Source organism: Salmo salar, chromosome ssa08 (genome assembly GCF_905237065.1).
Source record: "Salmo salar chromosome ssa08, Ssal_v3.1, whole genome shotgun sequence".
Classification (NCBI taxonomy): Eukaryota; Metazoa; Chordata; class Actinopteri; order Salmoniformes; family Salmonidae; genus Salmo; species Salmo salar.
In genome coordinates this window covers 9,006,949-9,034,428 of record NC_059449.1, presented here as the reverse complement: position 1 = coordinate 9,034,428, position 27,480 = coordinate 9,006,949, and the positions used below count along the sequence as shown (strand labels likewise).

Genomic DNA, 27,480 nt, shown 5'->3' with positions numbered 1-27,480 from the left:
AACGATTAGATCAGATTAAACGATTAGATCAGCACTCCTATTCTGAGACTCTGTAGATATTGGCCGAGGTCTTGATTAATTTTGTGGGACAATGGCTTTTAAATGATCAAACCATTAAAGAGTGTCAAGTAATCAAATCAACTAACACGTTTGCATAGTATAAAATAAATTGACATGTTTGCAAAGTACTCATATAAATCCCTCATTGCCCAATCAGAAGATGCTCCATAGCAGGGTGCTTCTATCAGATTTCTTGATCCAACATCATCTCACTCTGTATCTCTTACAGTCAGTAGACATGGAGGATGGGAAGCTTGATCTGCTGCTGGTCAAAGAGGAGACAATAGAAGACGAACCAGAGAGCATTGATCTGCTGAGTGGACTAAAGATGGGGGCGCAAGGTAAGGGAGAAATACACTACCGTTCAAAAGTTTGGGGTCACTTAGAAATGTCCTTGTTTTTGGAGAAAAAAACAATTGTCCATTAAAATAACATCAAATATATATATATATATATATATATATATATATATATATATATACACAACATTAACAATGTCTACACTGTATTTCTGATCATATTATATATATATAGTGTATACATTGTTAATGTTGTAAATGACTATTGTAGCTGGAAACGGCTGATTTTTAATCTAAAATCTACATAAGCGAACAGAGGCCCATTATCAGCAACCATCACTCCTGTGTTCCAATGGCACGTTGTGTTAGCTAATCCAAGTTTATAATTTTAAAAGGCTAATTTATCATTAGAAAACCCTTCGGCAATTATGTTAGCACAGCTGAAAACTGTTGTCCTGATTAAAGAAGCAATACAACTGGCCTTCTTTAGACTAGTTGAGTATCTGGAGCATCAGCATTTGTGGGTTTTATTACAGGCTCAAAATGGCTAGAAACAAAGAATTTTCTCCTGAAACTCAGTCTATTCTTGTTCTGAGAAATGAAGGCTATTCCATGCGAGAAATTGCCAAGAAACTGAAGATCTCCTACAACGCTGTATACTACTCCCTCCACAGAACAGTGCAAATTGGCTCTAACCAGAATAGAAAGAGGAGTGGGAGGCCCCGGTGCACAACTGAGCCAGAGGACTATGTACATTAGAGTGTCTAGTTTGAGAAACAGATGCCTCACAAGTCCTCAACTGGCAGCTTCATTAAATAGTACCCGCAAAACACCAATCTCAACGTCAACAGTGACGAGGCGACTCCGTGATGCTGGCCTTCTAGGCAGAGTTGCAAAGAAAATGCCATATCTCAGACAAGCCAATAAAAAGAAAAGATTAAGATGGGCAAAAGAACACAGTCACTGGAGAGGGGAACTCTAACACAACGTGCCATTGGAACACAGGAGTGATGGTTGCTGATAATGGGCCTCTGTACGACTATGTAGATATTCTATTTTAAAAAAATCTGCTGTTTCCATCTACAATAGTCATTTAAAACAATGTTATTTTAATGGACAATTTGAAAAAAATATATTTCAAAAACAAGGACATTTATTTTTTTCTTTTATTTTTACCCCCTTTTTCTCCCCAATTTTGTGGTATCCAATTGTTAGTAGTTACTGTCTTGTCTCATCGCTGCAACTCCCGTACGGACTCGGGAGAGGCGAAGGTCGAGAGCCATGCGTCCTCCGAAACACAACCCAACCAAGCCGCACTGCTTCTTAACAAAGCGCGCATCCAAACCGGAAGCCAGCCGCACCAATGTGTCGGAGGAAACACCGTACACCTAGCGGTCAGCGTGCACTGCGCCCGGCCCGCCACAGGAGTCGCTAGTGCGCAATGGGACAAGAACATCCCTGCCAGCCAAACCCTCCCTAACCTTTTGAACGGGAGTGTACATATAGCCTACACACAGTAATAGATCTTCAATGTGAATAGTGATACGCCTGGCTATTCTTTTTTTTCTTCATTCATAAAATTAAATCAATGCAGCTTATGTTCACATACAAAAACACACATAATAATGTATGAACTTGACCAGGTAATTGACAACAAAAAAAACTCCATATGTAGAGTTTCTATTCTCTAACCTCTTCCTGCAGGAGACTGGGTGGCCATCTTGGATACCCAGACCGGTGCAGCCAAGAGCCCAGGGGAAAACAACATTGATCAGGGCAGGACCAGAGGCGATATAGTGAAGGTCAGTGGATGGGACAGCGTCCTCAACTCTGGGCTGGGGAACAACACCGTTAACCACAACCAGAAACAGACAATTGAATGCAAAACAACAACCAAACTTAGTCTCCAAGACAACAAACTGGCTGAGACCAGGGCGAGGCGTAGATTTGGTCTGCGTGGACGGGGAGGTGTCCGTATGCGGCAGGAGAGAACAGACACAGACTCGGCTAGCGATGCTCCATCCTGCTCCTATAGTTGTGATTCAGAGAGACTGATGGAGCCTCAGGTTAACCCTCTAACAGGTTCTGCCTTCAGCCTGCCTTCTATAGGATCTATCAACTGGAACATGGACCCTGCAACAACACAGACACTCCCTGGCCTTCATCCTCCTCACACTCTCCTAATGTTAAACCAGACCTCAGACAATGCCAGTGCCTCAACACTAAATGGCTACACAAGCCCATTGACAAATGACAGTAGTAGTAATGCTATGAGTAGATCCGGTGGCAAAGAGAAGCTCTTCCTGTGTTCATTCTGTTGAAAAGCCTTCAGTTTACCCAAACAAGTGGAGCTCCACCAGAGGATGAACACCATCTGTGCCGGACCAGTTTCTCACACTCGTTCAACCTGAAGAGGCACCATAGGGTAAACACAAGGGAGAAACCCTACTGCTGCCACAAGTGTGAGAAGAGGTTCTCGCACCAGCAGAAAGTCCAAATGGGAGAGAGGCCATTCGCCTGTACGCACTGCGGGAAGAGGTTCTTAGAGGAGCTACCGCAGGCTACACCAGCAGAAATAGTATAGTAATGTGTAGTACTAGTTAGTTTGTAGTTCATTCTGTTGCTTTAGGATGTAGTGGAGGTGAACTGAGGAAATAATGAGTATGATGAGGCAGAGTAGATGATATGGTTGGTGTGATGGTGTCTGTAAAAATACTTCACTGATGAAGAGTGACAACTATGTCCCTTTAGGTTGATACTGGTGTATTATAATGAGGAAATAGTGCCCTAATTACTTGATATAAAGTAGTAAAGATGTGTGTAATGTTGAACCTTTTCCAAAGTATTCCAAAATGTATTTAATCAAAGCGAGGGTAGCAGATGTACAGAAAAAGGAAAGTGTTACCATAGTGAGAAAAAATATTCTACTTTTCACATGTATCATTTTGTGCAATAAAAGTAGTGTATGACAATTTTGTTGAAATCAAATACAGTGCTGACTGATTTAGTTATTTTTGTATCATTGCAGGGATTACGTTTCAAGACAAATGGACATTAAAAAATAAATAATAATAAACTTCTATGGCTCCATATTGTTAGGTACTTGAATCACAGTTTTAGACATGGGCTTGACTGTGGTTAAAAGTGTCTTATATAACCTTTATGCTTTTCTGTACAATCTTTGTTTTCAGTCTGCAGCCCATGAAGACCTGCTGATATCCAGTGTTACTGGTGGGAGAGAGTGGACCTCTGAGGTGGCTGGCCATAAACCCTGGCCCCGGATCAGGACCATGGATCAGGAGCCTTCGCTCTTCCTTCCCGAGTCGGAACCAGGACACAACCGCGAAGTACAAAGACTCCACCACATAGAAAACAACCAGTGGACAGGTGGACTGAACAACCTCAGTCCTGGTGGTCATCAGATAGACAGAGGCTCCAGTCAGGGATCCAGTCTGAAGCACAGACCCTTCTCTTCACAGTCTCGGTGCAGGGATGAAGCAGGGCCTGGGGCTGATAGAGATAGACCCTCCTGTTCCTATGATACAAACACCACAGTATCCATGATGAACAGAGCAGATCACCCTGGGCTTCAGCCTTCACAGAGTGCAGTGGGAGATGCCCCTGGTGGTAGTCTATCAGCAAGTCTGTCTTCTCCTTCAGGTTCTCATCTAATGCCTTGTGACTGGGTTCATAGAAAGCCTGGACCTGGGTCTAGCCTTCCTCAGTTACCTCAGGGTTACCCCACCAATACAGACAGGGTCAGGATGGGTGTTCAACACGAGAGGTACCTAGCCTATAACACATCACATAATCCCAACAACACCCAAACAATGGCTAGAGGTCAGGGAGGGAGCTCAAAGACTAACCATCTGAGAGTGGCTCCTGCTTCTACCTCCTCTGGTGTCATTGGGTCACAACATGGGAGGCCGAGCGTTAGGACGGATGCAGAAAAGCCGTATGCCTGCCCCACATGTGGGAAGAATTTTGCTAAAGCAAAATATGTGAAGCAGCACCAGACCATCCACACCAATGAGAGGCCCTTCAAGTGTAAGCTATGTTACAAGAGCTTCTCCTTCCTGAGTATCCTTATCAGACATAGGAGTGTCCACAATGGGGAGAAATCGTAGCAGTGTGGCTTGAGATGTACACAGGGGATATCTGGGAACCATTCTTTAGCTGACATATTATAGTTATGAAGTGTCTTTGGGTAAGAGTTTTTTTTGGATTACTAAATCCCTCAGCATCTGGGCATGCTGTCTTTCTCACATGATACAGACTTGTTGTTTGGTGTGCTGGCATTGCCATAACACTGTCATTTAAGTCTAACACTATATTCATCCTTTGAATTTGGTTTTGCCTATGTTCTATTCATAACAAATATAATGTCCCTCTTTTATGTAACACCTTTATAACACCCCCTACCCCAAAAAATTATTTGGCATAATCAGGAGGTATCTGTTCCTTTATGTACTAAAAATAGATTATCAAATCGGTTAATGAGAAATTATGTTGTCTTTTTATTTGCTTAAAAAATTGACTTAGTTTCCTTGACTTCCTTCGAACATATTGTCACATATTGTCCTTCGAACATATTGTCACAACAATGAGCCTGATATTTCACCGGATGTATAAATGTGAAGCATCCGTTTGGCGTTACCACTCACGACCAAATATGGTGATGAGAGGAAGCCCAGTGGTTGGCAGTGAGAGAAAATGGAGCCAGATGGTTTTTGGCCGACATTCTGTTAATTTTCTCATCAATTTGATCTCAATACAGTTTTCTGCTTTCAAAACTATAATCTGTTAGGAACAGAGTGGATTAAGTTTGGCAGACTTTACCCTTTCACCAAAAATGTGTAAAAAATTGTGTTCTTTCGAAGGAGTTTAAGAGCGAATTGAGTTATTGCACACGCACACTTCCCAGAGTAGGCGTTCCCTAAGGGAAATCTGCAAATCATGTATTCATAAAGTATTCAGACGCCTTGACTTTTTCCACATTTTTGTTACATCACAGCCTTGTATAAAAAAAAATCCCATCAATTAACACAAAATACCCCATAATGACAAAACCCAAAAAAAGTTTAGAAATGTTTGCTAATTTACAACCTCGAGTCTTCTTGGGTATGACGCTACAAGCTTGGCACACCTGTATTTGGGGAGTTTCTCCCATTCTTCTCTGCAGATCCTCTCAAGCTCTGTCAGGTGGATGGGGAGCGTCGCTGCACAGCTATTTTCTGGTCTTTCCAGAGATGTTCAATCGGGTTCAAGTCCGGGCTCTGGCTGGTCCACTCAAGGACTTTCAGAGACTTGTCCCGAAGCCACTCCTGAGTTGTCTTGGCTGTGTGCTTAGGGTCCTTGTCTCGTTGGAAGGTGAACCCCTTGGCCCCAGTCTGAGGTCCTGAGCGCTCTGGAACAGGTTTTCATCAAGGATGAAATGGTCAGAGTCCTTTAGGTGCCTGTTGGCAAACTCCAAGCGGGCTGTTATGTGTCTTTTACTGAGGAGTCGCTTCTGTCTGGTCACTCTACCATAAACGCCTGATTGGTGGAGTGCTGCAGAGATGGTTGTCCTTCTGGAAGGTTCTCCCATCTCCACAGAGGAACGTTGGAGTTCTATCAGAGTAACCATCGGGTTCTTTGTCACCTCCCTGACCAAGGCCCTTCTCCCCCGATTGCTCAGTTTGGCCAAGACGGCCAGCTCTAGGGAGAGTCTTGGTGATTCCATACTTCTTCCATTTAAGAATGATAGAAGCCACTGTGTTCTTGGGGACCTTCAATGCTGCAGAAAGGTTATGGTACCCTTCCCCAGATCTGTGCCTCGACACAATCCTGTCTAGGAGCTCTACGGACAATTCGGTATTTCAGCCACACCCGTTGCTGACAGGTGTATAAAATCGAGCACACAGCCATGCAATCTCTATAGACAAACATAGAGCTCAATGACTTTCAACGTGGCACCATCATAGGATGCCAACTTTCATCAAATTGTTGCCCTGCTAGAGCTGCCCCGGTCAACTGTAAGTGCTGTTATTGTGAAGTGGAAAACTCTAGGAGCAAGAACGGCTCAGATGCGAAGTGGTAGGCCGCACAGGCTCACAGAATGGGACCGCCGAGTGCTGAAGTGCGTAAAAATTGCCTGTCCTTGATTGTAACACTCGCTACCGAGTTCAAAACTGCCTCTGGAATCAATGTCAGCACAAGAACTGTTCTTCGGGAGCTTCATGAAATGTGTTTCCATGGCCGAGCAGCCGCACGCAAGCCTAAGATCACCTTGCGCAATGCCAGGCGTCAGCTGGAGTGGCGTAAAGCTCGCTGCCTTTGGACTCTGGAGCAGTGGAATTGCGTTATCTGGAGTGATGAATCATGCTTCACCATCTGGCAGTCTGACGGACTAATCTGGGTTTGGCGGATGCCAGGAGAATACTACCTGCCCGAATACATAATGCCAAATGTAAAGTTTGGTGGAGGAGGAATAATGGTCTGGGGCTGTTTTTCATGATTTTGGCTACGCACAGCAAACAATGACATTCAAATAAACATTTTATTTCACCTTTATTTAACTAGGCAAGTCAGTTAACAACAAATTCTTATTTACAATGACGGCCTACCCCAGCCAAACTCGGACGATGCTGGGCCAATTGTGCGCCGCCCTATGGGACTCCCAATCACGGCCGGATGTGACACAGCCTGGATTCGAACCAGGGACTGTAGTGACACCTCTTGCACTGAGATGCTTGGCTGGCCTGCACAGAGCCCTGACCTCAACCCCATCGTACACCTTTGGGATGAATTGGAACACTGACTGCGAGCCAGGCCTAATCGCCCAACATCAGTGCCCTACCTCACTATTGCTCTTGTGGCTGAATGGAAGCAAATGTTCCTGCAGCAATGTTCCAACATCTAGTGAAAAGCCTTCCCAGAAGAGTGGAGGCTGTTATAGCAGCAAAGGGGGGGGATCAACTCCATATCAATGCCCATGATTTTGGAATGAGATGTTCGACGAGCAGGTGTCCACATACTTTTGGTCATATAGTGTACATGTGAATCTGAAATGGAATGAGGCCGACCTGACTGCGAGGCAAGTGCTGGCTGAGGCTGCTGAGCAGCACACTGTTTTATATTTTTTTTAAATCAGATTTTACTGCTCTTCTGGCATGAATTCTACAAGGTGTGGTGTTCAAACGTTGCTCAATTCATATCAAGGGACCTAACGTGTACCAGGAAAACATTCCCCACACCATTACACCAGCCTGTACTGTTGACACCAGGCAGGATGGGGCCATGGACCCATGCTGCTTAACGCCAAATCCTGACTGCCATCAGCATGATGCAACAAGATCCGGAATTCTGCTGCAATAGCCCATCCGTGACAAGGACCAAATAGTTGTGCATTCCGAGATGCCGTTCTGCGCTGGTATTTACCTGTTTGTGGCCCACCTGTTAGCTTGCACGATTCTTGCCATTCTCCTTCGACCTCTCTCATCAATGAGCTATTTTCGCCCACAGGACTGCCGCTGACTGGATGTTTTTTGTTTGTCGCACTATTCTCGGTAAACCCTAGACACTTTCATGCATTATAAGCCCAAGAGGCCGGCCGTTTCTGAGATACTGGAAGTGGCACGCCTGGCACCGATGATCATACCACGCTCAAAGTCGCTTAGGTCACTCATTTTGCCCATACTAACGTTCAATCGAACAGTAACTGAATACCTCAATGCCTGTCTGCCTGCTTTACATTACAAGCCATGGCCACGTGACTCACTGTCTGAAGAAGCAAACTATTTTTGCAAACGGAGTATTATACCAAATTAACTGGCCACTTAGTGTATTTAGTACTAGCTTATTGCTTGCCATCCATTCTAAAACTGACTGCAGCTCTTTGTTAAGTGTAGTAGGGATTTCACTTGCTGTGGTAGGTGATGTATAATAATGTTGAATCATCAGCATACATAGACACAGGCTTTACTCAATGCTAGTGGTAGGTCATATGTAAAAATATAAAAAAGTATGGGGCCAAGATGGCTACCTTGAGGTATGCCAAGCTCTACCTGGTTTAAGTTTAGAGAGGCTTCCATTGTCTGTGTTCTGTTAGATGGGTAACTCTCGATCAACGATATCACATAGGATGTAAAGCCATAACACATTTTTTCACCAGCACACTATGGTCGATAAAGTCAAAAGCTGCACTGAATGCTAACAAAAAATCTCCCACAATCTTTTTCACAATTTTTTTTCTATTTATTTTAGCCAATCATCAGTCATTTGTGTTAGTGCCTTACATGTTGTGTGCCCTTCCCTATAAGCGTGCTGAAAGTCAGATGTCAATTTGTTTACTGTAACATAGCATTGTATCTGGTGAAACACAATTTTTTCCAGAAGTTTACTAACAGTCGGTAGTAGGCTGATTGCTCGGCTGTTTGAACCAGTAAAGGGTGTTTTGCTATTCTTGGGTAACGGTATGACTTTTGCTTCCCTCCAGGCATGAGGGCACACACTTTCTTGTAGGCTTAGATTGAAGACATGGCAAATAGGAGTGGCAATATAGTGTAGTCCGCTACCATCCTAAATAAGTTGTCAGTGCTAAGTTGTTTGTCATTATAGATAGATAACACTACCTTTTCCCCTCTTCCACACTCACAATAGGGAATTCAAAGTTACAATGCTTGTCTTTCATAATTTGGTCAGTTATGCATGGGTATGAAGGTTCAGAGTTTGTTGTTGTCATGCCTGAATTTGCTAATCTAGTTGACAATATCGGAGAGTTTTGTGACGAATGAGCCACCTGATTCAATGAAGGATGGAGCCGAGTTCGCCTATTTGCCCAAAATGTAATTTAAGGTGCTCCAAAGCATTTTACTATCATTCTTTATGTCATTTATCTTCGTTTCATAGTACAGTTTCTTATTTTTGTTTAGTTTAGATACATAATTTCTCAATTTACAGTACGTTTGACAATCGGCTGTGCAGCCAGACTTATTTGCCATTCCTTTTGACTTGTCCTTCTCAACCATACCATTTTTTAATTCCTCATCAATCCATGGGGAATTAGACATTTTTACAGTCAGTTTCTTAATGGGTGCATGTTTATTAGTAACTAGAAAAAGCAATTTCATAAATGTTTCTCCTCATTACACACAACAGACCAGCAAATATTATTTACATCTTCAAAATAGGACTCCCTACACAACCTCTTGTATGATCTCTCATACACAATTTTAGGCCCAGCCTTTGGAACTTTGGTTTCTGATCACTTTATCCGATGGGTGTGGATACTTCTTTAGAGAAGATTTCTGCAGCATTAGTAAAGATGTGATCAACACACGTGGATGATTTCATTCCTGTGCTGTTTGTATGTAGGTTGAATGATTACCTGAACCAGATTGCAAGCACTGGTTACAGTTGGAAGATTTTTCTTGGGTGGACAGCTTGATGAAAACCAGTCAATATTTAGGTCACTCAGAAAATATACCTCTCTGTTAATATCACATACACCATTGAGCATTTCACACATTTTATTCAGATACTTACTGTTAGTACTCGGTGGTCTACAGCAACTTCTCTTTGTGCCTCTGTAGCTTTCTCACTTATTATTCACGATTCATTCATAATTATCCATAATCATGGTAGCATTTATATTAATGTAGCAGTGTTCAGAAACATATTCTATTCTTAATTACAATAAAAGTTACTTCAAAATGACAGGGTATTCATTATTTGCCATTCATTTATATTGGGCACAACATAATCTGCCTGTCGCTTGTGGTGGCTAATTTCCGCATTACCAAATGAGGATTTACAAACACACCAGTCCGAGTTAAAACTACATCTTTAATACTTAAGATACTTTTGCAAAAGTTCTTGACCCCACCAATCCATTCTCTCGAATGAATCATTTAATGAGGTGCTTACAGAATGGCTCAGGGATCTTTTATAGCAACGATACAGCCCCTTCAACGTACATTGACAAACCACAGATACTTAGTAACAGTTCACAAATGTTACGTTTTGTATGACAGATATCCATAAAACACATCAGACAGTAACTGCTATGTCAACAGGATTAATGGTATAGCCCAGTATCTGGTCTCCTTAGAACTGTCCCTCCCTGGTACGGTATTGAACAGAACTATTTCATCCAATGGTATATATCAATTGTCAACTCTAGATGCTCCCATCTCAAGCAAACCCCCTCTTGACCCCACTCCTGGACAGGCTCACTGGAGGGAGTGAGCCTCTAGGCCATATATTATCACAGGATAAGTGTGAGATCTAAGAGACCTTGGTCCCAGACACTGCCATAAACCTCCCCACAATAAGGAAAAGGAGGGTGTGACTTGCTCACAGACATTGTGGAGACAAGTCATTGGTTCCCCAGTAATCACGCCATCCCTTCACATGGTTTAAGCATAGGTAAAGACACATTCCCATGACGACAAGTCTGACCTCTCCTCTCTCTGGGCCCCAAGTGTCTGAGCCCCAGCTAAGGTAGACATGCAACTGAAAAGACACCAGAGTCCAATGGACACTTTCTAATGACAAGTACCTCAAATAAGCATATTATACTAATAAAACATCTTAATTATCTATGTTACCCAACTAATTCTGATTCGTCCACGACACGCTTCATAGGAAACATTTGATCTCAAATCCAAAATGCTGGAATAGGCTATAGATCCAAATTAAAAGCTTCACTGTCCAAATAATGAATGTACACTGTAAGGCAGTGTACATCACCATGTCACTGTGTTTAGTCTACAGTCCTTGGCCTCAAGCTGTTTGCAGTAAATGGCCTATAATCTACCTTCAGGTCGTGTGATGATTGAGATGAAATATTAAACATGAACTAAAGTCCACCTGTACTTGATATTCCAGACTGACTGGTCTTTACAAACTGGGTCAGTTTGTACGACCTGTTTACTTCTGTTTAGGAGGGTGGTAAAAAACAAATCAAAGTTTATTGGTCATGTACACAGTTTAGCAGATGTTATAGCAGGTGCAGCGTAATGCTTATATTACTAGCTCCTGACAATGCGGTAAAATGTCAAACAGTTACAAAAACAATCAATAACTGCGGTTAAGGGTGAGAGGTCACTGGTTTGAAACCCAGAGACGACTAGGTGTAAAATCTGTTTGTGCCCTTGAGTAAGGCACTTAACCCTAACTGCTCCTGTAAGTCGCTCTGGACAAGAGCGTCTGCTAAATGACAAAAATTAAAATGTAAATGTAATAAACATTTTAAAACTGTAAGAACAACAAGAATTCAAGAAACGTCAGAACGAATCCAATTCACAACCCAAACAAACATATTAACATACTCCTCATTAACCCTTTGTTAACTTGAATTTGAAACAGGCTTGTAAATACCTGTTTTTAGAGAGACAGTATACCTAGGCTAGATAAACCTAGGCTAGAATGTGCATCTGATGCACATTCAAATGTCATTAAAAAAAATCAACACTGCAGAGCTATCCCTGTCCTCTGCTGTGCCCTGATTGTATTACTGCTGATGCTATTTGGAAATGTGTGGGTACAACTTGGCCCATCTACTGTTGCTATCCCCAATTCTGACTTATGCTCTGATATCTGCTTCACTGATTTCTGCTCTTGTAAAAGCCTGGGTTTTCTGCACGTTAACACTAGAAGCTTATTACCTAAAACTGATCAATTGAAAGTGTGGGTTCACAGCTCCAATCCAGATGTGTTGGTCATTACTGAGACGTGGTTAAGAAAGAGTGTTTTGAACACGGATGTTAACCTTTCTGGTTATAACCTTTTTCGGTAAGACAGATCTTCCAAAGGTGGTGGAGTGGCAATCTTTACCAAGGATCACCTTCAGTGCTCGGTTGTCTCCACCAAGTCTGTCACCAAACAATTAGATTTTCTGGTTTTAAGCATTCAACTTTCAAATAGCTCTTTGTTGACTGTTGCTGGGTGTTATCGTCCTCCATCAGCACCGGCCTGTACTCTACCTGCCCTAAGCTCTTTCCTGGCCCCTTACACTAAGTCTGAATTTTTCCTACTAGGTGACTTAAACTGGGGCATGCTTAACGACCTTACCAAGTCCTAAAGCAATGGGACTACCTATTTCTTTCTCAGATTATTACCAATCCCAAAAGGTATGACTCCAAACACACAGAAAAGGCTACTCTCCTTGATGTTATCCTCACAAATAATCCTCATAGGTATCAGTCTGGTGTTTTCTGTAATGACCTTAGTGATCACTGTTTTACAGCCTGTGTTTGTAATGGCTGCTCAGTGAAACAACCTGTCCTGATTTGTCATAGACACTTGCTAAAAAACTTTAATGAGCAAGCCTTCCTTCATGACCTTGCCTCTCTAAATTGGTTTAGAATCAGCTTGATCCCCTCTGTCGAAGACACTTGGACCTTCTTTTTTGATATTTTCAGTGGTATTGTGAACAAACACGCCCCCCATAAAGAAAATGAGAATTAAAAACCGGTTCAGCCCCTGGTTTGATCGTGATCTGGCAGAGTTACTCCACCTCAAGAATTCCATTTGGCGAAAGGCACAGCTATTACGCATTCCTGCGTCTGTCTCCCGAATCTCTTCATACCAACATGACGATGTCACCATTGCCTTTGATTCTAAGCAATATTATGCTGCTATTTTTATTGACTTGGCCAAAGCTTTTGATACGGTAGACTATTCCATTCTTGTGGGCCGGCTAAGGAGTATTGGTGTCTCTGAGGGGGTCTTTGGCCTGGTTTGCTAACCATCTCTCTCATAGAGTGCAGTGTATAAAGTCAGAATATCTGCTGACTCAGCTACTGCCTGTCACCAAGGGAGTACCCCAAGGCTCGATCCTAGGCCCCACGCTCTTCCCAATTTACATTAATAACATAGCTCAGGCAGTAGGAAGCTCTCATTCATTTATATGCAGATGATTCAGTCTTATACTCAGCTGGCCCCTCCCTGGATTTTGTGTTAAACACTCTACAACAAAGATTTCTTAATGTCCTACAAGCTTTCTCTGCACTTAACCTTGTTCTGAACACCTCCAAAACAAAGGTCATGTGGTTTGGTAAGAAGAATGCCCTCTCCCCACCGGTGTGATTACTACCTCTCAGGGTTTAGAGCTTGAGGTAGTCACCTCATACAAGTACTTGGGAGTATGGCTAGACAGTACACTGTCCTTCTCTCAGCACATATCAAAGCTGCAGGCTAAGGTTACATCTCGAATTGGTTTACTCTATCGTAATTGCTCCTCTTTCACCCCAGCTGCCAAACTAACCCTGATTCAGATGACCATCCTACCTATGCTAGATTACGGAGACGTAATTTATAGGTTGGCAGGTAAGGGTGCTCTCTAGCGGCTATATGTTCTTTACCATTCGGCCATCTGATTTGCCACCAATGTTCCGTATATGACACATCACTGCACTCTATACTCCTCTGTAAACTGACCATCTCTGTATAATCGTCGCAAGACCCACTTGTTGATGCTTATTTATAAAAGCCTCTTAGGCCTCACACCCCCCTATCTGAGATACTTACTGCAGCCCTCATCCTCCACATACAACGCCCGTTCTACCAGTCACATTCCGTTAAAGGTCCCCAAAGCACACAGATCCCTGGGTCGCTCGTCTTTTCAGTTCGCTGCAGCTAGCAACTGGAATGAGCTGCAAAAAACACTCAAACTGGACAGTTTTATCTCCATCTCTTCATTCAATGACTAAATCATGGACACTCTTACTGGCAGTTGTGGCTGCTTTGTGTGATGTATTGTTGTCTCTACCTTCTTGCCCTTTGTGCTGTTGTGCCCAATAATGTTTGTACCATGTTTTGTGCTGCTGCCATGTTGTGTTGTTACCATGCTGTGTTGTCATGTGTTGCTGCCATGCTATGTTGTTGTCTTAGGTCTCTCTTTATGTAGTGTTGTGGTGTCTCTTATCGTGATGTGTGTTTTGTCCTATATTTTATTTTGAATCCTAGCCCCCATCCCCGCAGGAGGCCTTTTGCCTTTTGGTAGAGCATTTTTGTAAATAATAATTTGTGCTTAACTGACATTCCTAGTTAAATAAAGGTTAAATAAACAAAATAAAAATAAAGGACAGTTGAATATTTACCTTAATGAGGTGATGTAGATGGAATAAAAGTATTATATTGTATTCTATTCTACTATGTTCTTGCTGTTCTTTATAAACAAATCTGCTCTGGGCTTGAAAGATACTTGAATTGGAGACTTGACGTGTAACGTAATAGTCAGTACCGTATTTCAAAAAACAGCGCGCATACCCTTTTCATTTAGCCACACCTTTTGAGCTATGACGCCGGCATTAATATCCGTTCTCTTCTGTGTAAACGGAAGTGAACAGTGACCAGGAAAAAGGTCCACGTTAGCGTTTTTATTGTCGTTTATTAACACCATGGAACTCAAAATATGACTATTTTAACTTCACAGCATTACATACTCATCACATGTAGTCATTAATTCGCGTTGGAGAAAGGACTTGTTCGATATACTTTATCTAGGTAACGCTAGCTAGCTGCTAACAATGGCTAACTGTATGGTTTTTCACACTCAAATAGCCTCAATCATGGAAGTGCTAGCGAATGCAGCCGTGGCCGATATCTGTAAACTCGTAGACAACGACTATGCAGTGTTTCGTTTGGAAATAACTCAAAGCCAGAAAGAAAATAGGGCATTGCGGAGGAAACTACAGCTCCTGGAACTGAAGACGGCACGAGAGCGCGTCCTCGCCAGTCGTCCCAGTAGTGTCAAGATTCTCGACCGATACAGAGGAATCGCAAGAGGTACATCAGTGGAGGATGCTGAGGGGAGGATGATATCAAACACATTGATTCACATCATTCTACTAATTATGTTCCAGCCATAACCATGAGCCCGTCCTCCCCAATTAAGGAGCCTCCAACCTCCTGTGATGTTCATATATAGCTCAGCACAGTAGCCCCGTTCCCCTCTGCACATGTGTTCAGATGTGTTACCCAGAATTTGGTCTTGGATAGTATCCAATAATTCCCCTCATTACTTAACTATCTTGCTCAAAGACACTATCATATTCTAACCAGATTCTTGATTTACTGCATTTCCTATTATTTACTCAATGAAAACAAATGTGATTCCTGGAACATAATACATCAATCAATAAATAGTATACCCAGAAGTTATGCGAACTGTTATCTTTCATCCTTGCCAATTCTAGATCAAAACTGTCAATAGTGTACAACATAGCGGTAAACATTGACAGTAACCTAACCACCTGTCCCCCAATCACTTTCTCAGGTGAAGGACATCTCACTGGAGGCCACAGGAGCTTTGTGAAGCCAGCAGGACACAATACATGGAGAGATGACCAACCAATCACTGTTGATGAGGGGAGTGGAACCTCAACCCAACACGTTATCATAATAGAGGTTAGTGTAATAGTGTTGCGTTAAACATTTGAGTTACTTTGTAAATCAAATATGGCTCTTTTATTTCGTAAAGGGTCCCCTCAGCTATGTACATCCTCATTTATCTGCCATAGATGAGCTTGTGAGACTTCCCTATGACATTGTTATCAAATAACCTCTTCTCTACTTGTGTCAGTCTGCAGAGGCTGCAGGTCCTGGGGTCAAGCTGGATAAGTCTGAAGAAGAGGAAGACCCACGGCACAGCAAAGACATCCAGACTGGAGGGGCTGGAGTGCCCCCTGTAGCCACGGAGGACCCCGCCCCAGCACAGCCCAGGACCCGACACAGCATCACGGAGGTCAGTGGAACGCTGAACACCGTCCTCAAGTCAGAGACCGACACAGAGACTCTAACTGTAACACAAAGGATTTTACACACAGGATCTGACCATAGGTCAGACCCGGAGAGACTGGGGCTGGGGGGACTGGGGTGTCCTCCTGCTCCAAGCTCAGAATATTTACTCTACGGTAATCCGAGCCAGAGGAAGGTTCATTCCAATCCTGCTTCAGGTGATGTGTTAAGTGCTGGTGATGATCCGTGTTGTTCTTACATTACTGAGATGGACCCTGGCAACATGCCCTTGGGTTTAGAGACACAGACAAATCTGTCTAGAGGGGACTGGAACCAGTACAGTAGTAGTGTGTACTCTGAAGGGTGCCTAGATAAGAAAGGGGAGGGTCTGGTCGGAGATGAAGTGACTGTGAAAGTGGAGGGCGACGTTCCTCCCACATGGAATGCAGATAGTCACCTAGGCGACGGACACTCACAGGGCAGAGATTTCTTAGATTACAGGGAAAGCTTAGTGTCCACGTCGATGGGGCCTTCCGATTCACACGGGTGTATCCTTTTCGATCAGGTATTGAACTCAGACGACAGGGCTAGAGCCCAGGCTCGGGGAGGGGGACGAACATCAGGCACTAGTAAAGCAAAACGGTTCCTCTGCATGTTCTGTAACAAAGGCTTCAGCTGCGCCCAGAAGGTGGAGATCCACCAGAGGGTCCACACAGGAGAGAAACCATACAGCTGTACCCAGTGTCACATGCGCTTTGCCCAGTCTGGCAGCCTGAAGAGGCACCAGAAGGTCCACACAGGAGAGAAACCCTTCAGCTGCCCCCAGTGTGATAAGAGGTTCTCCCGCCAGCACCTGCTGAAGACGCATCTGAAGGTCCACACAGGAGAGAGGCCGTTCGCCTGTACACACTGCGGGAAGAGGTTCTCAGAGAGGAGCTACCTCAAGATACACCAGAAGAAAAACCATTCCACTCTATAGCTTCTTACTTGTTGATCACCTCCTGCATTAAAAACAAACATTGATTGTCATTGTTGTCAAGAGAAAAGATCCACAGATACATTTGGAATAACAAGATTAACAGATTTCAGTGTTGAATATTCAACACTATGTAAAGTTCCCCAACTGGCGGGTGAGTTTTCTGAGCAATTAAAACTAAATACATTCGTATATGGTTTTTATTGACATAAAACACCAGTCCAATTGATTTTAATTTTGGAAATCTCTTCCAAAGTATTCCCACGCCGAATAGAAAGATATATGGGATCATATACAAATTTAAGCAAGATTTGAAATTATTATATTTTCGTCAAATATATCTGTTTGAGCTTCTTGCGGTCAATTTGCAGTCTACAAATTATAATTATGTTTCGGCCCCTTGACCATCTGCAAAAAAGAAAATCGGCCCATGGCTGAATCTAGTTGATGATCCTTGACTTAGATGCACAAAGTAAACTACAGTAGTGGGTCAATTTCCGCAACAACGAAGAGTGTTGAAGCACGAGGCTAAACAAGTAATAATGTGAGTAACAGATTTCAGTGTTGAATATTCCTGGGTAGAATATTGCATCCAGACATTGTGTGATATATATATAAGGCATATATAAGCCTAATGAATCTGTTTCAGATTGTTTGTACTGTACATTTGATGTTAAAAATGCATTACTTCCATTCAACTACCAACAAAAATTCCCCAAGAAAGACACTTTTAATGAGAAAAGAAATTTGGCGAGTAAATACAGATGTGTATCTGAGATGTGTGTATGTGTAGTTTTCATATGGTCTATTTAAAGTGTTTTTATTTAATAAACACAAAATGGGACTTTTCATTCTAAGACTTTCATTTCACTCTCTTTAGTGTACCTCACATCTGATCTCACCCTATTCTGCATAAACACGATGTTATAACGAATATACACTATACACTTACTAAATATACCTACACATACCCACCACAGGAGGCTGCTGAGAAGAGCATGGCAAATGGAATGACGTCAAACACCTGGAAACCATGTGTTTGATACCATTCCACCTATTCTGCTTCAGTCATTAACACAAGCTCCTTCTCCCTAATTAAGGTGCCACCAACCTCCTGTGATACCCACACGCTAACAAACACCTCCTGTACACAGAATGTTTAGTCAGGTTTGTCTGATGACTTTTGACTTATCATAGCTGACTTGTTTTTACCCACAACATCATATTTATGTCCACCATGATGGGTTTAACAACAATGAAGTCATTATGTAACTACAGTATAGGACTCAAACATAGTGGGGATGGGTAAACACTCCATGTTGAAAGTGTGTTTATTATCTGTGTGTATGTCTGTGTAATCTGTATCACCTGTCTCTTCCAGGAGGAGGGTCCAGAGGTGCTGCTGGTGAAGGAGGAGGGGTGTGAGGAGGGTCTGGGGAACCCTGAGGGGACCATGGTCATGGAGGACAACCTGACTACACCACCTCCTGAACCCACAGAGGAACCAGCTGAGCAACACAGGACCACACACAGTCTCACTGAGGTGAGCCCACTGTCTGTATGGTGTTAGGTCAGTGGCCTATCCACAAAGCCACTCAGAGTGCTGATCTAGGATCAGTTTAGCCTTTTAGAGCATAATGAATAAGATTTATATAGAAGGATCCTAGATCAGCAATCCTACTCTGAAACTCTATGTGGATACGGGCCCAGGTTTTAATAATTTTGTCTTAAGTGTGGGACCATGCCTTTGAACTGTCAAACTATTAAACAGTTTGTGGTGGAAATTGTACATATAGGGTACTCATAGTCAATTTTAAATGAATCGTTGTTTATTACCAGCATGCTGAAGAGGTCACAGTCAAACTTAGATGCATATGGTATCGGTCTGAAGTGAGCCCTACCGGGGCAGTCCCGTAAACTCTCTTATATATTTACACAGGCAAGTTATATTTGCATGATTTAGCTCATTAAATCATTCATAATTAATTAATCATTAACGTTTGGTTCATGCTTGTGACAGACCAATACCTCACGAGGCATCTTCTCTACAAGCTGAGACATTGAAACTGAGATCACATTTTATGTGTCACATACACATAGTTAGCAGATGTTAATGCGAGTGTAGCGAAATGCTTGTGCTTCTAGTTCCGACCATGCAGTAATATCTAACAAGTAATCTAACAATTTCACAACAACTACCTTATACACAAGTGTAAAGGAATGAATAAGAATATGTACATATAAATATATGGATGAGCAATGGCCGAACGGCATAGGCAAGATGCAGTAGATGGTATAGAGTAGAGTATATACATATGAGATGAGTAACGTAGGGTATGTAAACATTATATAAAGTGGCATTGTTTAAAGTGGCTAGTGATACATTTATTACATCAATTTTTCATTATTATAGTGGCTAGAGTTGAGTCAGTATGTTGGCAGCAGCCACTCAATGTTAGTCATGGCTGTTTAACAATCTGATGTCCTTGAGATAGAAGCTGTTTTTCAGTCTCTCGGTACTGACCTCGCCTTCTGGATGATAGCGGGGTGAACAGGCAGTGGCTCGGGTAGTTGTTGTCCTTGATGATCTTTTTGGCCTTCATGTGACATCGGGTGGTGTAGGTGTCCTGGAGGGCAGGTAGTTTGCCCCCGCTGATGCGTTATGCAGAGCTCACTACCCTCTGGAGAGCCTTACGGTTGTGGGCGGAGCAGTTGCCGTACCAGGCGGTGATACAGCCCGACAGGATGCTCTCGATTGTGCATCTGAAAAGGTTTGTGATGACAAGCCAAATTTCTTCAGCCTCCTGAGGTTGAAGAGGCACTGCGGCGCCTTCTTCACCATGCTGTCTGTGTGGGTGGACCATTTCAGTTTGTCTGTGATGTGTACGACGAGGAACTTAAAACTTTCCACCTTCTCCACTACTGTCCCGTCGATGTGGATAAGGGGGTGCTCCCTCTGCTGTTTCCTGAAGTCCACGATCATCTCCTTGTTTTGTTGACATTGAGTGTGAGGTTATTTTCCTGACACCACACTCCGAGGGCCCTCACTTCCTCCCTGTAGGCCGTCTCGTTGTTGTTGGTAATCAAGCCTACCACTGTAGTGTCGTCTGCAAACTTGATGATTGAGTTGGAGGTGTGCATGGCCACGCAGTCATGGGTGAACAGGGAGTACAGGAGATGGCTGAAAACACACCCTTGTGGGGCCCCAGTGTTGAGGATCAGCGGGGTGGAGATGTTGTTACCTACCCTCACCACCTGGGGGCGGCCTGTCAGGAATTCCAGGACCCAGTTGCACAGGGTGGGGTCGAGACCTAGGGTCTCGAGCTTAATGACGAGTTTGGAGGGTACTATGGTGTTAAATGCTGAGCTGTAGTCGATGAACAGCATTCTTACATAGGTATTCCTCTTGTCCAGATGGGTTAGGGCAGTGGGCAGTGTGATTGCGTCATCTGTGGACCTATTGGGGCGGTAAGCAAATTGGACTGGGTCTAGGGTGTCGGGTAGAGTGGAGGTGATATGTTCCTTGACTAGTCTCTCAAAGCACTTCATGATGACGGAAGTGAGTGCTACGGGGCGATAGTCATTTAGCTCAGTTACCTTCGCTTTCTTGGGAACAGGAACAATGGTGGCCCTCTTGAAGCATGTGGGAACAGCAGACTGGGATAAGGGTTGATTTAATATGTCCGTAAACACACCAGCCAGCTGGTCTGCGCATGCTCTGAGGACGCGGCTAGGGATGCCGTCTGGGCCGGCAGCCTTGCGAGGGTTAACACGTTTAAATGTTTTACTCACGTTGGCTGCGGTGAAGGAGAGCCCGCAGGTTTTGGTAGTGGGCCGTGTCAGTGGCACTGTATTGTCCTCAAAGCGAGCAAATAAGTTATTTAGTTTGTCTGGGAGCAAGACATCGTGATCCGCGACGGAGCTGGTTTTCCTTTTGTAGTCCGTGATTGACTGTAGACCCTGCCACATACCTCTCGTGTCTGAGCCGTTGAATTGTGACTCTACTTTGTCTCTATACTGACACTTAGCTTGTTTGATTGCCTTGCGGAGGGAATAACTACACTGTTTGTATTCGGTCATGTTTCCGGTCACCTTGCCCTTTCGTTCTCAAACAAAGTTCTGGGCATACTGCCAAATTGCAGATACTGATAGTGAGGATTGGTTCAATCAGTCACTTGCATGAACACAGAAATTGGTTAAAGCACAAATATACAATTTTCCATCACAACTGTCAAGTAATCAAATCAACTAACATGTTTGTATAGTACTCATAGCAGTCCCTCATTGCCCAATCAGAAGATGCTCCATAGCAGGGTGCTCATATCAGATTTCTTGATACAACATTCTCTCACTCTGTATCTCTTACAGTCAGTAGACATGGAGGATGGGAAGCCTGATCTGCTGCTGGTCAAAGAGGAGACAATAGAAGACGAACCAGAGAGCATTGATCTGCTGAGTGGACTAAAGATGGGGGAGCAAGGTAAGGGAGAAATACATATAGCCTACATACAGTAATAGATCTTCAATGGGAATAGTGATGCACCTGGCTATTTGTTTTCTTTCTTCATTCATAAATGCAAATTATGTTTACATACAAAACCACACATTAAATGAAGGAACTTGACCAGGTAAAAAAACTCCATATGTAGAGTTCTCTGCCATGTTTCTAAAGTCTATTTTGTAACCTCTTCCTGCAGGTGGTTGGCTGGAGGATTACAGAGGAGACTGGGAAGCCATCTTGGATTCCCAGACCGGTGCAGTCAAGCGCCCAGGGGACAATATCACTAAGCAGGCCAGGACCAGAGGCAACATAGTGGAGGTCAGTGGATGGGACAGCGTCCTCAACTCTGGGCTGGGGAACAACACTGTTAACCACAACCAGAAACAGACAGTGGAACACAAAACAACAACCGATCTTAGACTCCATGACAACAGACTGGCTGTGACCAGGGCGAGGTGTAGATTTGGTGTGCAGGGACAGGGAGGTGTCTGTATGCGGCGGGAGAGAAGAGTCACAGACTCGGCTAGCGATGCTCCGTCCTGCTCCTATAGTTGTGATTCAGAGAGACTGATGGAACCTCAGGTTAACCCCCTAACAGGTGCTGCCTTCAGCCTGCCTTCTAAAGGATCTATCAACTGGAACATGGACCCTGAGACAACACACACTCCCTGGCCTTCGTCCTCCTCACACTCTCCTAATGTTAAACCAGACCTCAGACAATGCCAGTGCCTCAACACTAAATGGCTACACAAACCCATTGACAAATGACAGTAGTAGTAATGCTATCAGTAGATCTGGTGGCAAAGAGAAGCGCTTCCCGTGTTCATTCTGTGGGAAAACGTTCAGTTTCCCCAAACAGGTGGAGATCCACCAGAGGATGCACACGGGGGAGAAACCGTTCGGCTGCCACCTGTGTGAAAAGAGGTTCTCCCATCAGCACCACCTGAAGAGGCACCAGAGGGTCCACACAGGGGAGAAACCTTTCAGCTGCCCCCAGTGTAAGAAGAGGTTCTCCCACCAGCACCAGCTGAAGATGCACCTGAAGGTCCACACGGGAGAAAGGCCGTTCGCCTGTACGCACTGCGGGAAGAGTTTCTCAGAGAGGAGCTACCTCAGGATACACCAGCAGAAAATGCACGCGGCCCATGTATAGAGTAGAGGGACATATAATGTAGTACTAGCTAGTTTGTTTGTAGTTAATTCCGTTGGTTTTTAATGAAGTAGGGAACCGGATGATGTCAACTGAAGAAAGACTGAGTATGATGAGGCAGAGTAGATTATATGGTGATGGTTGGTGTTTGTAAAAATGCTTCACTGATGAAGAGTGACACATTTTCTCCCTTTAGGTTGATACTGGTGTTTGATAGTGAGATAATGATGGTGCCTTAATTCATGTTTACGTCACATGAAGTAGTGAAGCTGTGTGTTATGTAATGTTGAACCTTTTCCAATGTATTCTAAAATTCTTTTTTTTAATGCAAGGGTACCAGATTTACAGAAAAGGTCAAGTGTTACCATAGTGAGAAAAGTTATTATATATGTCACATATCGTTTTGTGCAATAAAAGTACTGTACTTCAAGTTATCTTAGTGTATGACCATTTTGTGAAATGAAATACAAAATTGACTCTGTGCTGACTGACTTGGTTATTTTTGTATCATTGCAGGGACTGAGTTTTCCTTATCTCAGTCGAACCAAAACATTATACTTAATTCTTGAATCAACACATATGGAATCGTTTTATAATAAACTCCAATGGCTCCATATTGTTAGGTACTTGAATCACAGTGTTAGAGATGGTTGACACTGGTTAACATTTTATAATGTCATGTTTCTGTGTGTACAGCAGTTTCTTATATAAATTTTTATATGCTCTTCTGTACAATTTGTGTTTACAGTCTGCAGTCCACGAGGACCTGCTGATTTCAGGTGTTGCTGGCGGGAGAGACTGGACCTCTGAGGTGGCTGGGCACAAACCCTGGCCCCGGATCAGAACCCTGGATCAGGAGCCATCACTCTTCCTTCCCGAGTTGGAACCAGGACCAAACCGTGAGGGACAGAGACTCCACCACCACACAGAACACAACCAGTGGACAGGTGGACTGAACAACCTCAGTCCTGGTGGTCATCAGACAGACAGAGGCTCCAGTCAGGGATCCAGTCTGCAGCACAGACCCTTCTCTTCACAGTCTCAGTGCAGTGATGAAGCAAGGCCTGGCACTGATAGAGATAGACCCTCCTGTTCCTATGATACAAACACCACAGTATCCATGATGAACAGAGCAGGTCACCCTGGGCTTAAGACTTCACAGAGTGTGGTGGGAGACCCCCCTGGTAGTAGTCTAACAGGAAGTCTGTCTTCTCCTTCAGGGTCTTGTCTAATGCCGAATGACTGGGTTCATAGGACGTCTGGGTCTACCCTTCCTCAGGTTTACCCAACAAATACAGACAGGGTCAGGATGGGCGTTCACCACAAGAGGTACCTAGCCTATAACACAGCACACAATCCCAACAACACCCAAACAATGGCTAAAGGTCAGGGAGGGAGCTCAAATACTAACCCCCTGAGTGTGGTGGCTCCTGCTTCTACCTCCTCGGGGTCACAACGTGGGAAGCGATGCATTAGGACAGACGCCGACAAGCCATATGCCTGCCCCACATGTGGGAAGCGCTTCTCTGAGGCGAACTATGTGAAGCAACACCAGACTGTTCACACCAAGGAGAGGCCCTTCAAGTGTAAGCTGTGTTACAAGAGCTTCTCCTTCCTGAGTAACCTTATCAGGCATAGGGGTGTCCACAATGGGGAGGAACCCTTCAGCTGTACCCAGTGTCACATGCAATTCGCCCATGCTGGCAACCTGAAGAGGCACCAGAGGGTCCACACAGGGGAGAAATCCTCCAGCTGACCCCATTGTGAGAAGAGATTCTCCAGCCAGCAACAGCTGAAGATGCACCTGACGGTCCACACGGGAGAGAGGCCTTTCGCCTGTACGCACTGCAGGAAGAGGTTCTCAGAAAGGAGCTACCTCAGGATACACCAATAGAAAACCATTCCACTCTATAACATAGAAAGTAGCCATAGCACTCAAACATGAATTGTCATTTTTGTCAGCAGATGCATTTGGAATAACGAGAGTAACCATGTTGAATATTCCTGGCGCGAATATTGTATCCAGACATTGTGTGATATATAAGCTTAAAAAGTCTGTTTATATTGTGTTTGTACTGTGTAGGCTATATGATGTTCACAAATGCCATTCAACTACTTAATTTCTGTCCCAAGACACTTTTAATGATAAAATTAATGTTGTTTATCATACAGATTTGTAGCTGAGACAGGTGTATTTAACACTTGTTTATGTTTAATAAACACGAAATGTGACTTTTCATTTTAAGACTTTCATTGACTAGTATATCACATCTGATCTCATCACACCAGTGGAGGCTCCTCAGAGGAGGAAGGGGAGAAACATCCTCAGTGAATTTCATAGTAATAAAAATAGTGAAACATTTTAAAAAGTTAACCTTTTTAGATAAGACTATACTAAATATATTCAAATATATCCACCAAATCATTGATTAAAATACATTGTTTTGCAATAAAGGTCTACAGTAGCCTCAACAGCACTCTGTAGGGTAGCACTATGGTGTAGCCGGAGGACAGCTAGTTTCCGCCCTCCTCTGGGTACTTGACTTCAATACAAAACCAAGGAGGCTCATGGTTCTCACCTCCTTCCATAGACTTACACAGTAATTATGACAACTTACGGAGGACGTCCTCCAACCTATTAGAGCTCTTGCAGCATGAACTGACATGTTTCCACCCAATCAAAGGATCAGAAAATGAATAAAGCATAAGCTACAGTTAGCTAGCACGGCAGTGCATAAAATGTGGTGAGTAGTTTACTCAAAGAGCGAGAAAGACAATAGTTTAACCGTTTTAAACAAATTCGTTTCTTCAAAAATGAAAGAAAAGGAAGAGAGTAATTTCTTTCAGTTTCACTTACTTACAGTGGAAGTCGGAAGTTTACATACACCTTAGCCAAATACATTTGAACTCAGTTTTTCACAATCCCTGACATTTAATCCTAGTGAAAATTCCCTGTCTTAAGTCAGTTAGGATCACCACTTTATTTGAAGAATGTGAAATGTCAGAATAACAGTAGAGAGAATGATTTATTTCAGCTTTTATTTCTTTCATCACATTCCCAGTGGGTGAGAAGTTTACATACACTCAATTTAGTATTTGGTAGCATTGCCTTTAAATTGTTTAACTTGGGTCAAACGTTTCGGGTAGTCTTCCACAAGCTTCCCAAAATAAGTTGGGTGAATTTTGGCCCATTCTTCCTGACAGAGCTGGTGTACCTGAGTCAGGTTCTGCCCACACATTTTCTATAGGATTGAGGTCAGGGCTTTGTGATGGCTACTCCAATACCTTGACTTTGTTGTCCTTAAGCCATTTTGCCACAGCTTTGGAAGAATGCTTGGGGTCCTTGTCCATTTGGAAGACCCATTTGCGACCAGGCTTTAACTTCCTGACTGATGTCTTGAGATGATGCTTCAGTATATCCATATAATTTTCCTATCTCACGATGCCATCTATTTTGTGAAGTGCACCAGTTTCTCCTGCAGCAAAGCACCCCCACAACATGATGCTGCCACCCCCGTGCGTCACGGTTGGGATGGTGTTCTTAAGGTTGCAAGCCTCTAACCTTTTTCCTCCAATCATAACGATGGTCATTATGGCCAAACAGTTCTATTTTTGTTTCATCAGACCAGAGGACATTTCTCCAAAAAGTACGATCTTTGTCCCCATGTGCAGTTGCAAACCGTAGTGTGGCTTTTTTATAGCGCTTTTGGAGCAGTGGCTTCTTCCTTGCTGAGCGGCCTTTCAGGTTATGTCGATATAGGACTTGTTTTACTGTGGATATAGATACTTTTGTACCTGTTACCTCCAGCATCTTCACAAGGTCCTTGCTGTTGTTCTGTGATTGATTTGTACTTTTCGCACCAAAGTACGTTCATCTCTAGGAGCCAGGACGCGTCTCCTTCCTGAGCGGTATGACGGCTGCGTGGTCCCATGGTGTTTATACTTGCGTACTATTGTTTGTACAGATGAACGTGGTACCTTCAGGCGTTTGGAAATTGCTCCCAAGGATGAACCAGACTTGTGGAGGTCTTGGCTGATTTCTTTTGATTTTCCCATGATGTCAAGCAAAGAGGCACTGAGTTTGAAGGTAGGCCTTGAAATACGTCCACAGGTACACCTCCAATTGACTGATCAGAAGCTTCTAAAGCCATGACATCATTTTCTGTAATTTTCCAAGCTGTTTAAAAGCACAGTCAACTTAGTGTATGTAAACTTCTGACCCATTGGAATTGTGATACAGTGAATTATAAGTGAAATAATCTGCCTGTAAACAATTAGTTTGTTAACAAGAAATTTGTGGAGTGGTTGAAATACAAGTTTTAATGACTCCAACCTAAGTGTATTTAAACTTCCGACTTCAACTGTAGTTAGCAAATGCAGCTAGCTAGTTTAGCTCACTCAAGCCCTGCTCAAATAGAGGGATGCTATGTTAGCTAGCTGGCTATGTCCAACACACCACTGGTACTTCCAAATAAAGGTAAGCTTTTGGTTTTACAAATGTATTGCTGCATGATTAGCGAGTTTACTAACACGTTAGTTCTATTAGCTATGCTGACTATGATGTTACTTTAGCTAATATGGTGTGTAGCGGTTTTGATATGGTTTGGCTTGGAAAGTTTTTTTTCGCCTGTTCAAATACAGCTTATGTGTTGTGTATTAAAGTACACAAATGAAGGGAAAAGGTGAGTGGAGGAGAGCACATAGATGTGAGAAGGAATTACAACAGGGCCACTATGAAAGTGAACTGTGTTTACGCATGATAAGGGGTGTA

General features: G+C 43.3%; 5 protein-coding genes across 8 annotated transcripts in view; 4 read left to right on the top strand and 1 right to left on the bottom strand.

Moving 5' to 3' along the window:
- LOC106610089 (zinc finger and BTB domain-containing protein 18-like) overlaps positions 1 to 4,856 on the top strand; it is a 35,265-nt gene extending 30,409 nt beyond the window's left edge. For both annotated transcript variants that reach the window (XM_045723171.1, XM_014209251.2), the window contains exons 4-6: positions 290 to 401; positions 2,064 to 2,161; positions 3,551 to 4,856. In XM_045723171.1, the coding sequence (XP_045579127.1) occupies positions 290 to 401; positions 2,064 to 2,161; positions 3,551 to 4,486 (1,146 nt within the window). In that variant the 3' untranslated portion in view covers positions 4,487 to 4,856. The remainder of the gene's footprint in view (positions 1 to 289; positions 402 to 2,063; positions 2,162 to 3,550) is intronic.
- The window catches only part of LOC106610133 (zinc finger protein 629), a 254,819-nt gene extending 229,871 nt beyond the window's left edge, over positions 1 to 24,948 (top strand). The window contains exons 1-3 of one of the 2 annotated variants that reach the window (XM_014209307.2): positions 21,488 to 21,538; positions 21,756 to 21,877; positions 23,458 to 24,948. In XM_014209307.2, coding sequence (XP_014064782.2) covers positions 21,526 to 21,538; positions 21,756 to 21,877; positions 23,458 to 24,465 — 1,143 coding nt within the window. In that variant the 5' untranslated portion in view covers positions 21,488 to 21,525 and the 3' untranslated portion in view covers positions 24,466 to 24,948. Of the gene's footprint in view, positions 1 to 21,487; positions 21,539 to 21,755; positions 21,878 to 23,457 lie in introns of those variants that run through there. The other variant, XM_045723200.1, reaches the window with a different exon arrangement.
- LOC106610073 (zinc finger protein 214) overlaps positions 1 to 27,480 on the bottom strand; it is an 844,054-nt gene that overhangs the window by 157,422 nt on the left and 659,152 nt on the right. The window lies entirely within an intron of this gene.
- The window catches only part of LOC106610081 (zinc finger and SCAN domain-containing protein 2), a 482,712-nt gene that overhangs the window by 301,485 nt on the left and 153,747 nt on the right, over positions 1 to 27,480 (top strand). The window lies entirely within an intron of this gene.
- LOC106610105 (uncharacterized) lies at positions 14,647 to 17,909 on the top strand. The gene is made up of 3 exons (XM_014209275.2): positions 14,647 to 15,131; positions 15,622 to 15,752; positions 15,928 to 17,909. The coding sequence occupies exons 1-3, from the start codon at positions 14,873 to 14,875 to the stop codon at positions 17,059 to 17,061; spliced, it is 1,524 nt and encodes a 507-aa protein (XP_014064750.1). The 5' UTR covers positions 14,647 to 14,872; the 3' UTR covers positions 17,062 to 17,909.